This window comes from Lynx canadensis, chromosome D3 (genome assembly GCF_007474595.2).
Source record: "Lynx canadensis isolate LIC74 chromosome D3, mLynCan4.pri.v2, whole genome shotgun sequence".
NCBI lineage: Eukaryota > Metazoa > Chordata > Mammalia > Carnivora > Felidae > Lynx > Lynx canadensis.
The window spans coordinates 66839056-66856653 of NC_044314.2; the positions used below are offsets into that span (position 1 = coordinate 66839056).

General features: G+C 36.6%; 1 protein-coding gene and 1 long non-coding RNA gene across 4 annotated transcripts in view; one reads left to right on the plus strand and one right to left on the minus strand.

Moving 5' to 3' along the window:
* LOC115528681 (ankyrin repeat domain-containing protein 26-like) overlaps positions 1–17193 on the plus strand; it is a 28972-nt gene extending 11779 nt beyond the window's left edge. Inside the window, exons 3-7 of the mRNA XM_032595431.1 lie at positions 6999–7289; positions 7828–8042; positions 9290–9518; positions 15622–15667; positions 17043–17193. Of these exons, the coding sequence (XP_032451322.1) occupies positions 6999–7289; positions 7828–8042; positions 9290–9518; positions 15622–15667; positions 17043–17062 (801 nt within the window). The 3' untranslated portion in view covers positions 17063–17193. The remainder of the gene's footprint in view (positions 1–6998; positions 7290–7827; positions 8043–9289; positions 9519–15621; positions 15668–17042) is intronic.
* LOC115528683 lies at positions 143–16970 on the minus strand. 3 transcript variants are annotated; one of them, XR_003973345.1, is made up of 4 exons: positions 16867–16970; positions 6145–6257; positions 5212–5968; positions 143–221 (listed from the first exon to the last, which is right to left on the minus strand). It is a non-coding gene; the product is annotated as an uncharacterized LOC115528683 (long non-coding RNA). The 3 variants fall into 3 exon arrangements; XR_004344309.1 differs by lacking the exon at positions 143–221 and having other exon boundaries at positions 3851–5968; XR_004344310.1 differs by lacking the exon at positions 143–221 and having other exon boundaries at positions 3851–5968; positions 16677–16970.
* Positions 17194–17598: the final 405 nt, after the last annotated feature.

The following is a 17598-nucleotide window of genomic DNA, read 5'->3' on the forward strand; positions in this document are numbered from 1 at the left end:
ATCATATAACAAAACCCACTAATAACCATGCAAAGAATAAAGAGAAAGAAATCCAAATATATCATTAAAGCAAATTAGAAAGACATCAAAGAGAGAAAAACAATAAAGGATTTAGAAAATCTCCAGAAACAACCACAAAACAAGTAGTAAAATGACAATAAATACATACCTGTCAATAATTACTTTGTATATTAATGGAATAAACACTCCAAACAAAAGACCTAGGGTGACAGGATGGATTAAAAAACAAGAGCCATCTGTATGCTGCCTATAAAAACCTCATTTTAGACATAAAGACACCTGCAGATTGAAAGTGAGGGGATGCTTGCACTGTTGGTGGTAATGCAAACTGGTGCAGCCACTCTGGAAAACAGTGCGTAGGTTCCTCAAAACAATTGAAAATCGAACTACCCTACGACCCCTCAATAACACTACTGGGAATTTATGCAAAGGATACAGGAGTGCTGATTCATAGGGGCACATGTACTCCAATGTCTATAGCAGTGCTTTCAACAATAGCCAAATTGTGGAAAGAGCCTAAATGCCCATCAACTGATAAATGGATAAAGAGATGTGGTTTATATATACACTGAAATACTACCTGGCAAGGAGAAAGAGTGAAATCGTGCTATCTCTTGCAATATGGATGGAACTAGAAGGTATTATGCTACATGAAATAAGTCACAGAAAGACAGATATCATATGTTTTTGCTCCTATGTGGAACTTGAGAAACGTAACAGAAGACCGTGGGGGAAGGGAAGGGGAAAAATAGTTACAGAGAAGGAGAGGGGCAAACCATAGGAGACTCTCGAATGCAGAGAACAAATAGAGGGTTGATGGGGGGCGGTGGGTAAGAAGGGAAAGTGGGTGGTGGGCATTGAGGAGGGCACTTTTGGGGATGAGCCCTGGGTGTTGTCTATAAGTGTGAACCACGGGAATCTACTCCCAAAACCAAGAGCACACTATACACACTCTATATTAGCCAAGTTGACAATGAATTCTATTTAAAAAAAAAATGAAAGCGAGGGGATGGAGAAAAATTTATCACGTTAAAAGAAAAAATAGCGATACTTTTGTTAGACAAAAGAGTCCTTAAAACAAAGACTGTGGGGCACCTGGGTGCCTCAGTCATTTGAGCGACCGACTAGGTCTTGGCTCAGGTCATGATCTTATGGCTGGTGGCTTTGAGCCCCATGTTGGGCTCCAGGCTGACAGCATGGAGGCTGCTTGAAATTTTCTCTCCCCCTTTCTATGTCCCTCCCCAACTCTCTCTCTCTCCAAATAAATAAACCAAAAACAAAGACTGTAGCAAGAGCCAAAGAATGCTACTGTATCATAATAAAGGGTACAATCCAATAGGAAGATCTAACAATTGTAAATATTTATGCACCCACCATGAGAGCACTCAAGTACATAAAACAATAACCAACATAAAGGAACTAATTGATAATAAGACAGTAATAGGGTACTTTAACACCCCATTTACATCAACACATCTTAACAAAAAAAATCACCAAAAAATACATCTTAACAGAAAATCACCAAAGAAACAATGGCTTTGAGCCATACGAGAAAGACAGATATCATATGTGTTCACTCTTATGTGGATCCTGAGAAACTTAACAGGAATCCATGGGGGAGGGGAAGGGAAAAAAAAGATGTTAGTGTGGAAGAGAGCCAAAGCATAAGACACTCTTAAAAACTGAGAACAAACTGAGGGCTGATGGGGGTGGGAGGGAGTGGAGGGTGGGTGATGGGTATTGAGGAGGGCACCTGTGGAGATGAGCACTGGGTATTGTATGGAAACCAATTTGACAAAAAATTTCATATGTTTAATAAAAAAAAAAAAAAGAAAAAGAAACAATGGCTTTGAATGACAGAGTGGACCAGATTGGATTTAAGAGATTTTTTTTCAGAACGTTCCATCTTAAAACAGAATACACGTTGTTTTCAACTATACATGGACTATTCTCAAGAATGGATAAAAAAAAAAGGCCTTAAATATTAAAAACAATACATGCAGGTTAAATAACGTGCTACTACACTGGAATGGGTTAAGCAAGAGATACAAGAAGAAACTTAAAAAAATACGTGTATACAAATGGAAATGAAAAAAAAAAAAAAACAATGGTCTGAAACCTTTGAGATGCTGCAAAAGTGGTCCTAAGAGGGAAGTACATAGCAATATAAGCCTACTTCAAGGAGCAAGAAAAATTTCAAACAACCTAACCTTACACCTAAAGGAGCTAGAAAAAGAACAACAAATGAAGCCTGAAGCCAGCAGAAGAAAGCAAGTAATAATGATCAGAGCAGGGGGCCCTTGGGTGGCTTAACTGATTGTCTGACTCTCGATTTTGGCTCAGGTCATGATCTCACAGTTGTGAGATCGAGCCCCATGTTAGGCTCTCTGCTGGCAGCATGGAACCTGTCTGGGATTCTCTCTTTCCCTCTCTCTCTCACTCTCTCGCTCTCTGCCCATCCCCCCCTCATGTGTGGTCTCTCTCAAAATGAAATTAAAAAAAGAAAATAAAGCAGAAATGAATGATAGACAAACAAAAAACAGATAATACTAGAACAGATCAATGAAACCTAGAGCTGGTTCTTTGTAAAAATTAATAAAACTGATAAATTGTTAGCCAGAGTAATCAACAAGAAAATAGAAAAGACCAAAATAAATAAAACCACAAATGTGAGAGTAGAAATAAGAACCAACACCACAGAAATACAGACATTTACGAGAGAATATTGTGAAAAAATGTATGCCAACAAGTTGGACAACTTAGAAGAATTGAATAAATTCCTGGAAATATATAACTTACCAAAGTAAAACAAGAAGAAATAGAAAATTTGAAAAAAAAATCAATAACCAGCAAGGAAACTGAATCAGGAATCAAAAAACTCTCAACAAACACAAGTCTAGGACCAGATGCCTTCAGACGTAAATTTTAACATGTAAAGAAGAGCTAATCCAAAAAAAAAAAAAATGTTTAACCTGTCCTTTTCAAATTGTTCCAGAAAAACATAAAAGGAAGGGAAACTTCCAAATTTATTCTATGCCAGCTTTACCGTGATACCAAAACCAGATAAAGACACCACAGAGAGAATTACAGGCCAGCATCTCTGATGAACATGCAAAAATCTTCAACAAAATAAGCAAACTGAATCCAACAATACATTAAAAAATCATTCACCGGGGGCAGAGGCAGCTGGGTGGCTTAGTGAGGTAAGCATGCAATTTTAGCTCAGGTTATGATCTCATGGTCCGTCGGTTTGAGCCCAGTGTCAGGCTCTGTTGACAGCTTGGACCCTGGAGCCTACTTCAGATTTCTGTATTTCCCTCTCTCTCTGTCCCTCCCCTGCTTGTGCTCCTTCTCCAAAATAAATAAACATTAAAAAAATCATTCAATCATTCACTATAACCAAATGGGATTTATCCCTGGTTTGCAGGGGTGGTTCAATATTTGCAAATCAATGAATGTGATACCTCATATTAATTTTCAAAAAAGCATAAAGTCATATCATTGCAATAGATGCAGAAAAAGAATTTGACAAACTATAACATCCATTCATGATATAAACTTCAAGAAAGTAGGCTTAGAGGAACCATACCTCAACATAATAAAGGCCATATATGGAAAATGAGCAGCTAATATGATCCTAACTGGGGAAAACCTGAGAGAAAAACTTCTTAGATGTTGCTTCTAGTTATCTGCTTCTTCTCATTAGCACCATTGGTTGTTAATAAATTAATCTTAACATTTATTACATCCTACATTAATGGAGAACAATTTCTCCTATACAGGTTTATGTGTCTTCTCTCTTTTTTTTCATCCACTTTTCAATTTATCATTTTTGTTTTTTTCTTAACAAACTCCCCAAAGGTTAGATTTCTTTTGTTCACATATCTGTTAGGAAAAGTGTGGCCAGGACAGCTAGTCTCTGCCCTGCTCAGCTTCAGGTGGGGCAACTGAAAGGTTTGGGGTTGGATCCATTTGAAGATTTGTTCACTGACGTCTGGTGGTTGATGCTGGCTGTTGCCTGGGACTTCAGTTCAGGAGGTAGCAGAAACACTTAAACTGACACACCTAGACCCTCTTTGTGGCCTAGGCTTCCTCACTAGATGGGGAGCTAGATTCCAAGTTAGCAGCCTGAGATACAGAGCAAAGCAGAATCGCCTTTTGTCACCTAGACTTGGAATACACACAGGATCATAGTCACATATTCTGTTCATTAGGAGCAAGTCACTAAGGTTGTTCCATGGTCTTTTTTTAGTGGAATTAATATTAAAACCTATGGACACCTTTAAAAAGCAGTATACTTTACCCACTAGCCACAAATGTTTGTATTCCTCCCACCTGAAAAATACATTCACTCCCCTCTCCCTCCAATACCTCCTGCAAGTCGCAGTTATCATGGCATCAGGTTCAGGGCTTGAGTCCAAGATCTTACCATCTTAATCAGGTGCAGTGGGGATAAGCTGCCTGGGTTATGGTATCTCAAGTATAGCCCCTTGAGTGCAAGTGTTCTCAATATGAGGACTTGAGAATGAAAGAGACAGTTATTTACCACTCACAAATGCAACATTCTAGTCAACTGCTGAGGACTCACCCATTCAGAAAAAGAAGATGGGAAGCACCCTAGTCCATAAGAGTTTTGAAATATAGCCTGATGCATGCTGTCAGTTCTTAAGTTAGGACTTAGTCCTAACCACGAGAATACTTTCTCCATGTCTTTTCCCTTTCTTTACTCCTTGAGCTCTTAGTTCCTTCCTTTTCATAAGGAATGACCTGTATTTGCAGCTGTTTTTTCATCCTGCTTCCTCCCTGTGGGACTTCTAAGACCCAAAGGCCTCTTTTCATTTTGCACTATTTGGCCCCTTTTAGTCCAAGGTAGCAAATAGTATGTTTGCTACTATATATCTCTTACCTTTTTTAGTTTTCTGTAAATATTACTGGATTTCATGCCGTGTTTTAGCAAAGCGACCCTCCCAAGTCCTTTTGAGATAAGCTTTTCGCTTCAGGTTTCCTGTGAAGCTCTTACAGGACAACGCCTTTAAAATTCGTCTACTTTTGGGGCTCCTGGCTGGCTCAGTTGGTAGAGCATGTGACACTTGATCTCTGGGTGCTGAGTTTAAGCCCCATGTCGGGTGTGGAACCCACTTTAAAAAAAATCTTATAGTCTTAAGATCCTTAAAGAAATTGGAGGCATACCTTAAATCTTTCTGTTTTCCTGGTAGCACCCTGGAGTTTCTCTGAACCCAAAAGCCATTTCTTTATTTTAGCATTATTTGACAGTTCAACATGTAGAGAGGCTGTAAATGAGAAACAGATACTTGAACCCAGTAAGTCCTGGTTCCTTTCAGTTGCATAGTCTTTCTTTAGTTTCTCTTTCCTATCCGTTTTACTTTCAGGTATTTTGTAGCATGACTTCCCTTTCGTCCAGTGTCATTTTCTTCACTTGCTTAGAAACCCTTGCTGTCAGCCTCTTCACAGGCCATCAGGTTTCCACTAAGAGTCTTGTGGAGGCCCTTTTTGGGTCTCATTCTTACACTTTTCTACATCTTTCCAGGTTCGACCTACCTCCTGGTTCAAAGGAAGTTTAGTTTCAGGTTTTTTTGAATAGCAGCACACCATTTTTAGTATCAGTATCTGTGGTAGTAATTTACTGCTGCGTAATAAGCCACCTCAAAACCTACTAGTTCAAAACAGCATTTCTCTTGTTCACCAATCTTTAGTTTAGGCAAAGCAGAGTAGGGCAACTCATTTCTTCTTCATTTGGCATCAGCTGGCATAACTGGAAGCTGGAGACTAGAATCATCTAAAGGCTTGTTCACGCACGTGTTTGGCTGTTGAGGCTGGCCTTTGGCTAGGACGTTGGCTAGTCTCAGCTGGAGTATCTACATGAAGACTCACTAGGTAGCCTGGGATTCCTCACCACGTGGTGGCTGCGTTCTAAGGGTGAGCTTCCCTAGAGAAAGAAAGTCAGAAGGAAGCTGTATCACATTTTCTAAGCTGGCCTTAAAAATCACAGCAGTTCTGCATATTCTGTTCACGAGAAACCAGTTACTGAAGCCAGCATATATTTAAGGGGAGGGATTTTCACAGAAGTATCAAGGAATTTATAAAACCACCACATCCACTCACCTTGTCTTACCAATCATATAGAATGGATGGAAGTCGTTCCCAACTCAGCATCCCTGAAACTCCAGCCAGTTTTGTTGTTGTGGTTGTTTTTGTTTAGTATGATCTCTTATTTTCTAGAAAGTAACAAAGGATTACAAGATAACAGTATTGAATTAAAAAAATTTTTTGCCTCAAAAACATATTTGGATCATCCAATTAAAGTTTTATACTGGGAGATGTGATTTCTGAACACATCCCGGAGAATCATTTCTCCTGGGAATGCGGTTCAAATTAGCATAAAACATTTGCAGTTCAGAAACAGGCCGTGGCATTAGAAGCATTACTTATAGATTCATGAATTAGAGTCTTATTTCCAGAGTCTTATCTTGGGACGTATTTGTTGACTTGGGCATACATAAGTCAATATGATATTGCTAAAACTTCTTTAAAAGCTATGGAGTGTTAAGATGGGGGAAGGGCTAAGAGACTTTCTCCTAAGAGGGGACTTATTTTATGAAAGAAAGATATGAAAAAATCATAGAAAAATAAAAGTATAGAATCAAGTGCAAATGTTGTGTACTAAAGAGAATGATAGCAAAGATCTATTTCAGTAACACCTAATGTCTTTAACGTGTCTCTTGATTTTCTGACTTGTTTAAGGTTCCACATTCTAAGACAGGTAACATTTTATTGCAAATGAGTTTATTTAAAAATTTGAGTGCCTGGCTGGCTCAGTTACTCTTGATCTTGAGATTGTGAGTTCAAGCCTCACACTGGGTGTAGAGATTACTTAAAATCTGAAAAAAAATGTTCATAGTAGTTTTGAGTTAGACTCTTTTCACTCCCTTCCAAACTATAGTGTTTTATTCATGCAGGCTGATGTCCTTACAACAGAACTGGAAACTACATCTTCAAAATGTCTACACCTGGACGCAAAAAATCAAGTTCTTCAACAAGAGTTATTATCAATGAAAGCTTTCGAAGAAGAACGTGAAAAACTAGAGAGCAACAACAAGAAGTTACAGCAAGAAGTAGTAAAATTGAAGCAATTTATGGAAATGAATATGGTAGAACGCAGTCAAGTGGAGCAGTATAAACGGGAGATTGAAGAAAGAGCACGACTGGACATAGTAGAAAAATTACACGAAGTCAACCTGTTTTTACAGGTTAATTGATTGATCTGTAATGTGCTTTAATTCATTTTACTGCAAATTACATTTTGGATAGATGTATTGTAGGGGTTTCCTCTACTTGCTTTATGGTAATTTGTAGATTTCTGGAGGCATTTGTTCCTCCCTTTAAAGATTTCAGTTTTCATCATTATTCCTACTAAATCGAGAGGATAAGAAAAAATGATGATTTAAACAACTAGTCTCACTATGAAGAGGAAAAGAAACATTATGATTTAAACATTGCACTGTACTTGGATTATTCTTAAGTTTATTGTTGACTTTAAAAATTTTCTCATTGATTCTATTATTTGAATTATCAGATTGCGTGAATACTAATACAGGAATGATTGAACTTTAATTTTATAAATCATGTTTAATTCAGTTGACATTGATGATAAATATTTTACACTTGAGCTTTTTTTCATTTAAAATTTCTCTCTGAAACTTTGACTCAGAACTAAAGGAAACAGGTATAATTAATTATTCAGATTATACCTATTTTGAAACTATCCTGTTAATTTTTTTTCATTAGGAACAAGCAGCAGCTCGAAAAAACTTGGACCAGTTAAGAGAAAATGATCATGCTTCAACGATAAATAAAATGGAACTTAGAATTAAAGATCTGGAATCTCAGATCTCTACAATGAAGACTTCTCAAGGATCTACTAAAACAGAGTTGGAAACCTACAGGCAACTCTACCTAGAAGAATTAAAACTTAGAAAGTCCTTGAGAAATAAGCTGAACAGGTAAGTCAACACAGAATCATAGACAAGAAATTTAGCTTATTAATTTGCCTCTAAAGCATAATTTCTGTGGAGCCGAGATCATGAGATGAGTAGGAAGTGAAAGCCAACTAGATCGTGTTATTTTGAAAAATGAGGTTTCTAAGTGAACTTACCTTTGAAATGTTAGTCCAGGACAGTTTGCATCCCTTCTCTTTTTTTCGGTTTTACAGGACCTCTTCCCCCACCCCACCCCCGCACCCCCCGCCCTGTATATTTTCCATTGATCGGATCTGCTAGTCTTTAAGTGCATTGTTCGAAGCTTTCTCATTTAGAAGCATATTATTATAAAATTGCTTGTCAGAATTGCCCTAAATAGAAATGTCGATGAGTTTCTTTTTGGAAGATTACATCTTTAACCTAAAAGGTCAGGTACTACTACTACTCATCCTGGCAGCTTGGTACATTTATTCTCTTGATTGTGACCTTTGGTATGATTCCTAGAGTGGGCCTTGAGACAAACTATCCTTTATGCTTTTTCTACTTTACATAAAGGCATCCAGGTGAAATACAGAAAGACTCACACAGGGCTGAAGGGTAGTATAATTCCCGAAGTGGCTAAAAAGAGCACCATGGTGGGAGGGAGGCCTGTGGAAGACTGAAGACAGAAAGGGCAGATTCTGCCTCCAGTGCCTTGGTAACTGTTATAAGCTAATTGCCTCTGTAGCTGTTTTAGTTCTTTCTGATCACACGTCTGTCATCTACTATCTCCCCTAGAGATTGTTGGTCTCAATGATTCCTCAGTGTCAAATGCTCAGTTTCTTTGAGATAAAAAGTGAAATGTACAAGAGTGGTGAAAGCAAACGCTTGAAAATGTCTTTGAGGGATGGTTTAGTTTTACATCTGTAAACAGGTTTACTAAATACAAGTATGTATATATAATGGCATCCTGAAGGATCCTGTCAGTACAGCCATTCCAGAAGACAGCAAGTATTATTTGTTAACCCATGTACATCACTGATAGCCACTTCTCTCCCTTCCCTAACTTGAATTGTTAGTTAGGAATCCCCCTGGAAACATAAGTATTTCTTTAGAGCAATTTTAAAAGTATAATTTTAGAGAGTAGGTGTGCTCCGTCACATGTTCAGTGTTAAAACACTGTTCAATGGCAAATGCTATTTACTATTATGGAAACCTAAAAAAAAAATGTATGTCATTTAGGAATGATTTAGGGGAAAAGAAAATGTATTTGTGTTTTTTAATCTTCACAGGGCTAAGGAGAGACTGTCAGAGAGCAATACAAATTTTCTTGTGGAGAGACAGCAGCACCAAACTTTACTCAGGACCCTTACTATGAGCCCAGGCCTGGAACCACCTTATTGTGGACATTTTGAAAATAATTTAGTACTCAATGGAAACTTTACTCCAAGAGGAAACTTAGTGATTCCTACCATAAACCCACGGCTGTCATATGACGACAGGGAGGCTTCCTTGTGGAAGGTTAGTTATATTATCTGTTTAGTTTGGGTTTCAGATATCTGATGTTGTTGCTTTTAATTTGGCAAAATTCTGAGTTAAGTAACTAACACATACGAGATAAAAGTCAGCATTATATGTGCTAAGAAAGAACGGAGGTAAATTGTATATATATACATATGTATATAATATATAATATTATATTTATATAATATTAATATAATTTTAATATAATAAAATATAATATAATACATTATAATATAATATTTAATATTTAATATAATATTAATATTAGTTATATAATATTAATATATAATATATATATATTAGTAATATATAATATATATTACATATATATATTAGTCCCTTGATCTCTCATTTCTAAGAGATACTTATTTTTATTTTATTTTAGTGAGAGAATGAGTGAGTGCATGCAGGGGAGGGGCAAAAGGAGAGGGAGAAAGAGAATCCCAAGCAGGTTTCGTGCTCAGCACAGAGCCGAATGTGGGGCTCGGTCTCAAAACCATGAGATCATGACCTGAGTCAAAATCAAGATTTGGACACTAAAAACAACTGAGCCACCCAGGTGTGCCACAAGAGACACCTAGCATTAACTGTATTCAGTAAATATAACTAAACTTACCCATGTTAAATTTCTTGAAAAGCTTTCATTTAAATTTGATTTTGGAAAGTAAATGTTATTGCCTGGTAACCACAGGTACACTTAGATGCTTGGACTTATTTTCAGTTGGCAGTGGTTCATTAACATTTGAAAGCTTTGCTATAATCCAGTTTGTCCACCCCTGTATGTCAGTGAATGATCATCCTCCAAACACTTAACGACATATGAATGTTTACTATTTAAAAGAATCCAGAGGGGTGCCTGGGTGGCTCAGTCGGTTCAGCGTCTAACTCTTGATCTCAGCTCAGGTTTTGATCTCAGGGTCATGAGTTCAAGTCCTGCATTGGGCTCTACGCTAAGCATGGAGGCTACTCTAAAAAAAAAGAAAAAAAAAAGAATCCATGGTAAGTCCTTTTTATGAATTAAATCAACTTGTAACACTAAAAAGGTTAATTTCTCTTTTAAGTTAAAAGTGTTGCTAGTTTCTTACACGAGAATACATCTTTAATTGCTTTCTTATTTATGGCACTCTTTTTTCTTTTTCCTTTTTTTTTTTGACTTATACCACCTTTGTTTCTATTTTTATAAAATATCTTGATGAGTGATTGTAGAGCATTTTATAAATAGCTAAATCAAGCAAATATTTGAATTTTTAAAATGAAGCTTTTATTTCTTCAAATGAGTTCTTTGCCCCTTTGTCTTTTCTTTTTCTGGAACCCCTTGAATGCAAGTATTATTACACTGAATGTTGTCCCACAGGTCCCTTAACCTAGCCTCATTTTTAAAATTCTTTTTTCTTTTTGTTTTTCGGCTTGGATGATTTCTACTACCCTGTCTTGCAAATTGTTGATCTGTTCTTCTGCATCTTCTTATCTGCTGTTGATTCCCTCTAGTGTATTTGTCATTTCTGTTATTGTATCCTTCAGCTCTGATTGGTTCTTTTTTATATTTTCTATCTCTTTCTGATGTTATCACTGGATCCATTCATTCTTCTCCCGAGTTCACTGAGCATCTTTATGACCGTTACCTTGAACTCTTTATGAGGTACATTACTTATCTCTGTTTCACTTAGTTTTTTTTCTTAGGTTTTGTCATGTTCTTTCATTTGGAATGTATTCCTCTGTGTCCTCGGTTTGTCTGACTTTCTATGTTTGTTCTTAAAACGGTTCCTTTCAACTTTTTCTCTCTTTCGAGTGAGCGATGCTTTTGAACAATGTACGTTAATTATGAAGTCAAGGAAGAAGAGAATGTTTCTGTAAGTGTCGTCTAGTCATTTTTCTTGGTGGAGCTGTGACAGGTGACACTGGGTAGGCGGCAAGTAACCCTGCTCTTCTCTTTCTAAATTCAGAACACAGGAGACAGGGAGATGGAGAGAAACTTAGTAGCTTTATTACTAATAAACACTAACAAATTGGAGGATACGATTTAGGTTATGTTAGCCACTTTGGGCTTCCTCCCAAATCGGGCACTTCCCCACACAGTTGTAAATTGAGGAAACAAATGCTTGACCCCCACCCCGGGGGCCGGGTGCTTACCACAGAGCTGAGAGCAGACCCAAATTCATGTTACTGTGGGCAGGCACATCTTTTCAAAGAGGAGATCCAGAAACACATAAGCACTGCTTAGCTCCTTCTCCCAAATTCACCCGTTAGGTGAGTCTCCCTTCCCGTCGGGAGGGAGACAGAGATAAGTCCACATGTGAGAAGTGAAGGTTCACCTATAATTTCCGACTGGATTTAAATTATAAATAAAGTGAATTGTGTCTTTTGTACATACCAACGAATGATGAGAGGTTAGACAGAAGCCTGCTAGAAGGGAAGGAGAAATCTGTGTTGGGTTTTAAATTTTGCTATAAATAACCACACCATGGGTTCACTCATTTGTTGATCGATTTTGATAAAACAAATTTTCTTTGGAAGGAATAAATAATGCTTTCAGGAAGAATTTCCTCAGTTTCAGCTTGCTTGCTTCACCTAAAGATTTTCTCTTTCAAGTTCTCTGTCCTGTGGTTTAAAAAAGTTGTGCTTGGGGTGCCTGGGTGGCTCAGTCGGTTAAGCGGCCGACTTCAGCTCAGGTCATGATCTTGCGGTCCTTGAGTTTGAGCCCCGCATCGGGCTCGGTGCTGACAGCTCAGAGCCTGGAGCCTGTTTCAGATTCTGTGTCTCCCTCTCTCTGACCCTCCCCCGTTCATGCTCTGTCTCTCTCTGTCTCAAAAATAAATAAACGTTAAAAAAATTTTTTTAAAAATTTAAAAAGTTGTGCTTAAAAATTGACGGCTACTAAAAGGAGTTAACATAATTTCTGTTCCTTTATTTTCATTCATGACTTTAACATTTGTAATTTAGTTAGAGAGCTACTATTGTGTGCCTCATACCTAAGCATTACTGAGCCACATGGCAAAGTTTTATGTATTCATTTTCTCTGAGTTATACTTTAAATACACGTATTTTTCCTGACTATGAGGAAGTAACTGGCATAGAACTATAGGCTTGGTAAGACCACAAGTGTATTCCTGGTCTGCATCTAGTTGGTTTCATGACCTCAGGCAAAGTACACTCTCTCTGAGACCTTTTTGTCTATTACGCAAAATTCGGGATTTTGACTAAATTAGTGACTTTTATATCTTCAAAATAATTTTTTTTCAAACAATAGAACGTAGTTTTTTTTTTTTTTGCATTAAACTGTATTGTGTAAAACAGAGAGAAATAGAGCTGTCTAACTAAAGGAGAGATGGAGACTACGGCTGTGACTTCCTTGTCCCTCAATCCTGCAGTGTCCCCAACCGAACCTTAGATTTCTATGGGCCATAATTGTATGTTAACAGTTAATGAGAAAATCCTTCTAATTAAAAATCCTTTAAAAATGTTCTTTGAATTAAAATTTGCTGATATATAGTTTTTCTGTGTATAATTTTCTCACCCTCTTATATTTCGGATCAATGGAAAGGTATACACAAGAGTACACATGTGTTCTTATTCATGGACTGGAAAGCTATTTTCACCATCGAAACACAGTTTTTACCTAGATATAAACATAAAGGTCACAGAGGTAAATATTTAGGAAAAGAGCTTTTGGGGAAAAGATGCAACATTACCTTGGTAGCTCCTTAAGTCATGTCATATAAAAAACGTGGTTTATATTTTATATCGTATTTATTAATGGTAATATAATATTGTTTGAATAAAGCCTTCCCCCATCACCTGGTATTGAGTTATTAGTTTTATAAGTCTGGTATAGTCATGTTGCCCCATTCATTTTATAAGGCCTGAATATAATGCTATTGTCAAAAAAGTGTTATGGTTCCTCAAAAACTTAAAAATAGATATTCATTAATTCCACTGCTGCGTATTTACCCAAAGAAAATGAAAACACTAATTTGAAAAGTTGTATGCATCCCTATGTTTATGGAAAGATTGTTTGCGATAACCAAAATAGGGGAGCAACCTAAGTGTCCATGGAGAGATGAATGGATAAAGACAATGTGTAATATGTATACAATGAAATATAGCTCAGCTATCAAAAAGAATGAGATCTTGCCATTTGTGACAACATTGATAGACGTAGAGGGTATTATGCGAGGGGAAATAAATCGCAGAAAGACAAATAAATACCATCTGATTTCACTTACATGTGGAATATAAAAAAAACAAAACAAGTGCACAAACAGAATCATAACTACAGAGCACAAATTGGTGGTTGCTAGAGGGGCGGTGGGTAGAGAGGTATGGGCAAAATAGATGAAGGGGAGTAAGAGGTACAAATTCCAGTTATAAAGTAAATAAGTCACAGGAATGAAGAATACAGCATATGGAATATCGTCAATAATATTGTATTAATGTTGTATGGTGACAGAGGGTAACTACACGTACGGTAGCAAGCATAGCATAGTGTATACCATGGTCCAATCTGAATTTGTATACTGAAAAACTAGTGTAACATTGTATGCCAACTATACTTCAATTAAAAAAAGGTATTAGGGAAAACAGTCTCTGAAAATATTGGGAAGCATGTCAGCCAAAACATTTGTCCTCACACCTAAGTTTGTAAAGACATTGGAATCCTTATCACCACAGTGTTGATTATGTTCTGTACACTATTTTGGAGCCCGTTTGGGGCATTCAGGGAGAGGCTACCTTGTCTAAGAAAGATGTAAATAAGTACATTCTAGACAGGAACAGTTGTAATATACAGTTGACCTTTGACCAACATGGTTTTGAACTGTGTGGGTCTACTTTACTTACACATGGATTATTTTTGGATACTGTACAGTACTGTAAGTGTATTTCCTCTTCCTTCCGTTTTTCTCAATGTCATTTTTCGCCCTAGCTTATTCTACTGTACAAAACATGTATGAATCGACTGTTTATTTTACCGGTAAGGCTTCCGGTCAACAGTAGGCTATTAGTAATTAAGTTTTGGGGGGATGAAAAATTATATACAGGTTTTTGACTGTACCCCACCCCTGTGTTATTCATGGGTCACCTGTAGTTGGAAATATTCGTACACATTTCATAAGTGGATAACCATAACTTTAATAAGTCAAGTGTTTCAAAACTTGGTCCTAATTTGGAGAAAGGAAACAAAGTTACAATTGAAAATTGTATGTTGTTTTCCTTATCGCTAATGGAGAAAGTTATAAATCAGAAGCTAAGTTTGGAAACTGTTGTAACCCCCTATTTTTCCTTTCTTCAAAGCGATTTTCTGAAATCTTTGTGTGCATATGAAAGGAAATAAGTGTTTTAGTCATAATACAGATAGCAAAACATTTTTACTCAATTTTTGCCAGTAGAATTTCCACATGACAGTAAGACAGTCCCACTTTCTTCATTTTATATGTATTTAAGAGTCAGTCCTGGAAAATTAACAGCAAAAAGCATTCCTTCAAATTTTGGTTTTCTACAAGTGAAAAAATGGAAAGCCCATTTTAAGGAACAATTCATTAAGGTAAAAAACTGATTAAACTTTCATAAATGGCAGTATTTCTAATCATTTCCAAGTAATAATTCAGCATACAATATGATTCTTGTTTAAACTTTTTTGTCCCAGTAAGATCCAACATCACGTTTCAGAGATTATACATATTCAATAGATCAATATTAATTGTGCTTTTTATCAGACTCACATAAATAGCATTATATATATATATAATGTACACATATTATATATATTAATATAATACACATAATACATTATATATATAACATACACATATTATATATACGTATACACACACACACGTATATATGTATACATATATACGTGTGTGTGTGTATGTGTATGTGTGTGTGCGTGTATGTATGTATCTGTTCTCCGTTATCTAAAACTAAAATAAAATAGGTAGGAATTTATTTTATTCATGTGATAGTTTTTCTGTTTAAGCAATCCCTAACTTTGGTTTAATCTCTACAAGTATTAGTTCAAGACCACATGTCCTAAGCTATATATAATCCCTACCATGTCTTTTGTTTACCTTACACATTCTAAATAATATTTGGCTTATTTCAGACGCGGCAGGAGTTGGAGGAAAGAATAACCAGAGAACTAGAAGAAGGTATGTTGCCAAAATGTATGAAGGTAGATATCATTGATTTCTGAAATAAACTATAAATAGTAAATGGCATCCCTTTCCGTTGTTTGGAGAATAGATACTACATTCACATTTTTTGTACATATCTAATAAAAAATGTAAAAGCACGAGCATAATGAAGAACACACTTCTTCCTCATTTAGTCCTCATGTGTCATAGGTCTTTTAAAATCTCCCACAAGTCTAGGGGCAAGCAGGTGGCTCAGTCGGTTGGGCGACTGATTTCAGCTCAGGTGGGTTCAGGCCCCACAGAGGGCTCTGTGCTGAAAGCTCGGAGCCTGGAGCCTGCTTCAGATTCTGTGTCTCCCTCTCTCTGTGCCCCTGCCCGCTTGTGGTTTGCCTCTCTCTCAAAAATAAATAAACGTTAAAGAAGTGTTTTCAATCTCCCTAAGTCTATATATCTGTTATTATTTCTGGCGACAATCTTCCTTCACTGGTGCCATCCCTATGGAACTGTCAACCTGCACAAGTCTCAGAAAAGGTGTGCTTTATCAAATTGTCGTTTCTGCTAGTGATAGAAGACCCAAAATGCCAAAGTCATCCTAGTAATGCTTGGTTAAGTAATTAGAGGTCATATAGCTGTCATTGACAGGTAACGGGTTTCAATCATCACTCATTGATTTTGTCATTGCTTTTGCCCTTGGGTAAAACTTCAAATTCCTTAGCATGGAATGAAAACACCCAAATCAGTTTGCTTCTTGCCAGATCATTCAGCCTTGTCTCTCACTCTTTGCCCTACTCTGCTGCTTTGCTCTAGCACCTTGTCAAACTAAACTACTCACAATTGCACAAGTGTTCTTCCTCACTTCTAGCTCTTTGTATGTGCTTCTTCCCTCTCCCTAGCATACTTTTTCCTTGTCCTTCAGGTATCAGCTGACATATCACCTTCACCAAAGAGCAGACAATATTGACACAAAACTGGGATGTCCCTTCCGTATGTTCCAGTAGTGCTGTGTTTTATACCTGTCACTTACATCTGTATACTTGGCTCTGTTTGGAAATGCCTGTTTGATTTTTCCGTTTATAGTTTATGATTGTTCAGGGTGGACTGTGTCCTCATCTTGTAATTTCACCTTGTAATGAAAAAACCAGAAACTCTGATATTTATCCACAATAGCAATTAGTTCAGTGTGCAACCCTGAGCAAAATATATTTAATACTAACCTTGGGTTTCATATTGCAGTTGTACGTAGGTATTTTTCATTTTTCTTAACACTCATAAAGGCCCCAACTTTCTTTTTTTCTTTTCCTTTTCTTTTTCTTTTCTTCTTTTTTTTTTTAATCAGTTGTAGTGAAAATTATTTTGGAGAAAGAAGATAATTCTTTCTTTTCCTTTTCAGCTGCTACCGAATTTGAATGAGGATCCTGTAGAACTCCTTTAGTATCTACTGATGATTCAATTCTAAATCAAGATCCAGTATGGAAAGCGTCACGAGAATATGTACAGATTTTGAACAAAAATTATATGATTTGAAAAATAAATAGAAAAAATTTACTGGATGCTTACCAAACATTTTCATTGTTTCCCAATTGAACACACTATATGGTAAAGTCTTGATTAAAGGAAAATGTTTTTGTATCATATGTGTGTAATGAAAATCTTTATAATATTTTAAACTATGTTTCTTGGCATCTCATTAACTTTTAAGCACATTTTGTACGTGGAAACCAGCACTAGAGGGTTTCACATATATCAGAGTGCTCCACTACCAGCTGTTTGAACAGCACCCAAACAACCAAGTTGCCATTAATACTTCAGTAGTGTTCATGGATGGCTTTTTGTATTTTCCAATTTTTATGACTATATGTGGGCCTAAAGATTTAGACATTATTTTGATGTATTCCTGCTATGGCTATTGCCAATGTTTATACATATTACAATTTTTTTATAGTGCC